Source organism: Camarhynchus parvulus, chromosome 21 (genome assembly GCF_901933205.1).
Source record: "Camarhynchus parvulus chromosome 21, STF_HiC, whole genome shotgun sequence".
In the NCBI taxonomy this organism is placed as follows: domain Eukaryota; kingdom Metazoa; phylum Chordata; class Aves; order Passeriformes; family Thraupidae; genus Camarhynchus; species Camarhynchus parvulus.
The window spans coordinates 6,924,368-6,931,132 of NC_044591.1; the positions used below are offsets into that span (position 1 = coordinate 6,924,368).

Here is a 6,765-nt window from a genome sequence, read left to right on the forward strand (position 1 = left end):
GTCAAACAAGACATTTTCCCCCTCTCAAAACAGCAGGGAGGAAACAGTAAATACAGAAATTACACTGACAGCACAGTTCCTAATGCAACTTTTTGGTGTTTTAAGAATGCTGTCAGGCCCCTAAAAACAGAAGTCATGGCTCTTGAGAATTTTCAGTTCTTTGTGAATTTTCAGATAAAATTGACCCTGGCTCTCAGTTTGGGAACCACTTCCCTGAGAGTTCACTCTTGTCCAGCTCTGCAAGCTGCCCAGGGTCATGGAAAGGGAGGGCAGCTCCTCACTGGTGCTCTTCAAACCAGATCCTTCCTCATTTCCCACACTTGACAAAGCTAGACTGCATGGTGGCTTTCCAAGCATCAAATCCCAGATTCTGCAGGAAGCAGCACCAGTGATTCAACATTCAGCATTATCCTGACACCGAGTACCTCTGACTGATCATCACAAGACTCCTAAGAACAGGACAAATTCTAGATTTGTCCATTCAAGAGCAGCTGAGGAAAACAACTCAAAGAGGAGAATGAATGGATAGTTCTGCTGCTGCACAGCACCGAGCAGGGCATTTATGGGGAGCACAGAGACAGCACAGCATCCCCTCCTCAGAGCCACCTCTGTGGGACAGCATCACACCTGGGGAGCACAAAAACATGCCCTGCCTTTTCCAGAGCCTGCACCCAGACCTTCTGCAGGTGTTTCCAGGGGTTCCTTCCAACTGCCAACCCTGTCCTGCTCTCTTGCAGCTTGTTGTTTCTAAGAGCAGTGGTGTGAAAAAACAGGAAGCCATGCAGAGGAGAGAGAGAATACAGATTGAGGCATGAAACTGCAGTAGCCCCAGCTTCCCCTGCACTCACCCCACCCCCTCTTCCCTTCCCACCCCCTCACCACAGGCCACATTCTCGATGAGAAATGCTCAGTTCTTGACGGGAAACTGGGTAGGGAGCTGGGCGGCCAGAGGGGAGGGAGGGGAAACCCAGCAGCAGTGCAGCTCCTGGGCTCTTGTGGCCACAGGGTACCAGGAACGGCTCACATCAGACTCTGCTCCACAGCTGCCTCCATTCGAGCCTTCAAGGAAAAGCTCATAATTCCCTTATCCTCAAAAGTTCAGATTCGCTGCTTCAAAGATCCCCTGAGACCATCTGCAGGCAGTCTGAGCTCCATCTATGGTTTGCTGCAATCCAAACAGGTGTTTGCACCACACTATGCCCATGTAATCGTTTAAGGAATAAGGGCTCTGAGTCACATCTCTCTATTGAAGAAAGCCACCAGATCCTCTTGTCTACAGTTCTCTACTCACAGCTCTCCCAGCTCACCTCACTCTGGCAAATTGTGACACGAATTTTATGTTTTGCAGGACTCTTCATTGCTCACACCCTTATCTCTTCAGTCTCCAACACAAGGCTGAGAGATTAAAAGGGTGGAAATGAAGAAAGACAAGAAGCTGGGGCAGAAACACTGGTAGGGGACAGAAAAGTCAAGCAAACCACCAAGAATACACCAGCACCAAAAACACACCAGCACCTCAGCTTCTAAGGCAGAGAAAATATTCCCAGCTTCACCCAGCACATAACTCTGGCTGTGCTGTGTCAACCAATTGTCTGGATAGAAGAGGAAAGGACGAAATGTCTTGGGCATGCTGGTGTTGCTGGAAGCAACAGGACAAAGCCAAACACCACACACAGCTTGGCCAGTGCTCGGAAATCCAGGTGAATTCAGGTGGGATGAGCCTGCACAGCCTGGGCCAGTGCACAGGGGGAAGGCACAAACGACCTGGCACCTCCCAGAGCCAGTGACAGCCCAGCATCAGATCAAGGCATTAACACCCAGACATCAGCACTGCACCATTCTTGGGTTTGGTCAGTCAAAAGTCTTTTACATCTGTACTCACCCAGCTTCATGCAGATAAATTGTCCTGCTTTTCTACATAACACATAAAACCATCGTTAAACACCAAAACCAAGGAGGAAGGACAGGCATGAGCCCACACAAATAATTAAGCAGTCTGATATCTACTGGTGGGAAAGGGGAATGCTCTATTTCCTTAGTCCGGCCCAAAGCCTCTCTGCTGCTCACAAGGGGATGTGCTGGGCTGGAGTTTATTTATAAAACCTATAAGAATGTTGACCCAAGGCTATAACTCTGAGAAAAATAAGCAGAGGTCAGGTTTTCTAAATGCAGTCACAAACCGCAGGGAGAATCTTACCAGCAAGGACCCTCGGCTTTCAGAGGGAAGCAGAGCTCAGGAGAGGCCCCAGCACTTGTGATCTGCCAAGGAAATTGGGGACCATGAGCCATCCCCTGGTTTAAGTGCAGCCCATGCTGCAGCTCTCTGTTCCAGCCACAGAATCCAGGCAGGGTCTGCAGGGAGCTTGAGGGCGCCTGAGTGAGCCTGAGGGGGATTCCCAGCACCTCTCCTTGCTGGCAGAGGTTGCCAGCCTTCCCAGACTCTTAGATTTTTTTTGTCTTTTTAAATCACTGATGAAGAGAGATGCTCCTACAAGTGGTGATTCAGAGCAGGGCCTTTATCTAAATGCTCTGAATCATTCTTTGTAAGAGACCATCCCTGCTGACAACTGAAGCAGCCTCTGGAGAGGGCAGACAGCAGTGGTGATTAACTCTTGTGTGGCAATGGCATCAGAACACCCATGTACGAGACTGAGCTGTTCGCTCAGCTCGTTATCCAAACCTGCTCCAGCAAAAAGCCAAGGCTGGTGCAGTTGGAGGAGGAAGAACACTCAATCTGCAATCCAAACCCACAGATAACTCAGCCGTGGCCATCCCTACTGCTCTGATTAGCAATCCATGAAGTCCCCCTCACCTCAGGCAGGATTGCCCAGCCCAGCACGATGGGGATGCTGCTGGAGGGGTGGGCAGGAGGAGCCCGCAGGTGCAGACGGCGCTGACCGTTCCCATCTCCGCGGGCAGACTTTCAGAACGGCTCTTTGGCACAGCACCAACGCGCATTTACGGTTCCGTTTTCCTGAGGGGCCCCGGTACCTCACAGGGAGCCCCTTTGGGCCCCGAGCGCCCATCCCCGGCGCTGCGGCACCGACGCCCCATCTAGCGGCAGCAGCACCGGGAAGGCTCCGGAGCCCGGACAGCGCTCAGCACAGCGCTCGTCTAGCGGCAAGTTGCTGTAAATGGCCGCAAATATCTGTAAAAAAAGCGCTTTATTTGTGTGCTCCCCCTGTCTGGGCCGGGCCCTGCAGCCCATCGCCGCTACCGCAACACAAAGCGCTGAGGGAAGAAAAATTCCTCACTCTGAACTCGCAACAGCCAAAACTGCCCGAGCGCCTCGCCGCCCCTCAGAAAACACCCCTGGCTACGAAATTCACTTTACACGCTCTTACAGTCTCTCGTTTTTAAGAGGAGCAATCCCGGCAGGAGCAATCTTTACTCGAGGCACACAAAAGCAGCTCTGCCCGTGCCTTTGCTGAGACCTCACCCGAGACAGCCCCGCAGCTGAGGGCAGCGGGTCCCCAGCCTCACGGAACTGACCTCGTGGGAGAAATGGTCACGGCTCAGCTCCGTCCTTCCCGGCCAGGTGCGTGCCGGGCTGCTCCAGAATCAATCCCTGGTCAGGCACAGGAGTTTGTGGGGACCCTTCCCGATCCCCCCGGGGCGGCGCGTCCGGGTCCCGTCAGCACCGAGCTGCAGGTGTGAGGGTGAGGAAGGTGAGGGGTGTGAGGGGCACCGCCCTCACAGGCCCCGCCCCTCAGCTCACCTGGGCGCAATCACTACCCGGCCCTTCAGAACTGGGCACAGCTGCTGCTCATCTACAGGAGAGGGGCTTCTTCTTAAAAAAAAAACCAAACAAACCCACCCACACACACACAAAAAAACCCCAAACAAAAAAACCCCAAACAAACAAAAAAAAAAAAAAGAAAAAAACACCCAAAACCAAACCACAAAACCCCCCAACAAAACCTAAAAAAACCAAAACAAAAAAAAACAAACCCAAAAAACAAAACAAAAAAAACCAAAAAAACCAAACAATTAAAAAAACCCCCAAAAACCCCCAAAAAACAAACAAAAAAAACCCCCAAAAACCCCCAAACCAAAAAACAAATCCACCACCAAAACCCCCAGCGAAGCCCTCTTAAAAAACCCCTCTTGGGGCCGGTTTCAGCCTGCACTGGGCCCACCACAGGGCTCCTGAGGAGGTCCCATGCACTGGACCTGGGCAATGGAATATATAACTGTATTTCCAGCACTGTTTTCATCGTGTTGGTGGAATTTAAATATGACACTTAGAATCACTTTTTAAGTATAAAAGTTACAAATTAACAACTATAAAACTGAATTTCAGTTGTATCTTCTTTCAAGAAAAGCATCAACATAATTTAAATTATGAAGGGACAACTCTTAGGAAATACTCTTTATTAATATAACATACAACAAGTGCTGCTCCTCACATAACAGTATTTGAACTCTTCTCTCTCATAAACTTAAAACATGGTTCTTATTGGAAGCATATCTTGTCTCTGAACACTTATTTGGAGAGAAAAGCATAAAAACTACTCCCCCTGAAATCAAAAGGGAAGAGATCCTTACACAGTATTTACAACATAGTTTATAAGAAACACATTAACAATGAACGTATGCAAACATACATAACAGCATCAATATAAAATAACCTGTATGAAAAATCCCGTATAAATTCACTTTAAGTACAAACCCACAAGATTTCCAGTATTAATCCAAGTATCTTTGGTGTTCGTTGGTTTAAGGTATTTTCCACCAAAAACAGACCTATATTGCTTTTCCACAGACCTTGAAATAAAAGCTCCAAAATAAATTAAGGACACTTGAAGGAATAAGCGCCCTGCATGAGGCAAGGACTGGCCTGTGCAGGACGCCCTTCAGACCAGAGGACGCGCGGCACCATTCGCTTGCCCGGTGCTGCAGCTCCCTCTCAGGCTGCCTGGAGGCTCAAACAACAAAATCACAATTTTCCCCAGATCCAACCCGCGGGGGCAGTGGAGCAGCCCGGTCCGGTCCCCTCGGGGACCAGGGGCGCATCTCGGGCCCCGCACGGCGCTTCCCTCCGGGCGGGCTTTGGCGGCTCTCAGGGACCCGGCGGCGATGCGGCGGCGCCCCGAGCCCTGCCCCGAGCCGGGCTCTCATCTGAAGGCGGGGGACAGCCGGGTCCCCAGCTCGCAGGTCCCCGCCGTGTCCCGCTCGGCGGGGCGCAGCGCCCAGGCGGGCAGCGGCAGCCCCGGGGGCACGGCCGGGCTCCGGGTCGGCAGCTCCGGGTAGCGGCGGGGCAGCACCAGCGCTGCCCAGGGCCCCTGCGGCCAGCCCGGGGGCACCGGAAAGGCGGCAGGGGCCCGGGGCGCGGCGGGGGCCCGGGCGGAGCTCGGGGAGCTGCGGGGTCTCGGCGGGGCCCGGGGGATCCCCGAGAGCGGCGGGGCCCGGAGAACGGCGGGGAGCGAGGCCATCCCCGAGAGCGGCGGGGCCCGGGGCGCGGCGGGGCCCGGGGGGATCCTCGAGGGCGGCGGGGGCGATGCGGGCGGGCGGCGGCAGAGGCCGCGGCGGCGGCGGAGGTGGTAATTCCCCCCCGGGTACATGTCCTGGAAAGCGGGGTCCAGCACCCACTCGCCGGCGCGGCCGCGGCGGCAGGGCAGCCGTCGGAAGCAGGGGTTGAGGCTGAGGTTGTGGCGGACGCTGTTCTGCCACTGGCGGCTGGGGCCGCGGTAGAAGGGGAAGCGCTCCGCGATGTAGGCGTAGATGCCGCTGAGAGGCAGCCGCTGCCCGGGGCTGGCCCGGATGGCCATGGTGATCAGCGCCACGAACGAGTAGGGAGGGCGCCGCGGCCACCCCGCCGTGCCTGCCTCGGTGCCCGGCCCAGTGCCCGGCCCGGTGATGCGCTCGGTGCCCGGCTCGGTGATGCACTCGGTGCCCGGCTCGGTGATGCGTTCGGTGCCCGGCCCGGTGATGCGCTCGGTGCCCGGCTCGGTGATGCGCTCGGTGCCCGGCTCGGTGATGCACTCGGTGCCCGGCCCGGTGGCCCGCTCGGTGATGCACTCGGCGCCCCGCTCGGTGATGCACTCGGTGCCCGGCCCAGTGACCGGCTCGGTGATGCATTCGGTGCCCGACTCGGTGATGCATTCGGTGCCCGGCTCTGTGATGCGCTCGGTGCCCCGCTCGGTGATGCACTCGGTGCCCGGCCCGGTGCCCGGCTCGGTACCACATTCGGTGCTCGGCCCGGTGCCCGCCGCCCGCTGCTCGCCGGGGTCGGTCTCGGCCATGGCCCCGCGCTCCGCTCGCCCCAGCCCCGCGGGCCCTTCTAAAGCCTCTCCCCGCCACCCTTCCGCCCCCGGCCCAGCCCAGTCTGGTCAGTTCGCGGTCGCCGCCGGGTCAGGACGGGGCACGGCTCGGGGCAGAGCTCAGCGCTGGGAGCCGGTCCCTGCCAGCAAAGCCGGTGGAATTCCCATCGTTTCCTACCCACGGCGGGATGAGCTGCACACCCGCCACGTCCAGGGGCAAACACAGCCCTGAGCCCCGCCGGGACCCGGCCCCGGTACCTCCGGGTCCCACCGGTACCAGAGGGTGGTGGAGAAGCTGCTCTGCTGCAGCAACGTGGATTCTACCAGTGTCACACCTGTGCAAGCACTGCGAGTCATTAAATCCTTCAAAATACACCTGTGTGTGCAGAATTAGTAGCGAGCTGTTGCCAGTCATTTAATTAAAATACATCCTCATTTAAAAAATGTTGATTTGATCAGCTCATGCCACCTGCCCCCTAATTTACATTACAAAATAAAACCA

The 6,765-nt window shown here is 55.7% G+C and overlaps 1 protein-coding gene across 1 annotated transcript; it reads right to left on the reverse strand.

The window, feature by feature from the left end:
* Positions 1-5,117: 5,117 nt before the first annotated feature.
* On the reverse strand, positions 5,118-6,245 carry LOC115912474 (forkhead box protein E3-like). The gene has a single exon (XM_030964049.1). The coding sequence runs from the start codon at positions 6,243-6,245 to the stop codon at positions 5,118-5,120; it is 1,128 nt and encodes a 375-aa protein (XP_030819909.1).
* Between the last annotated feature and the right edge of the window lie 520 nt (positions 6,246-6,765).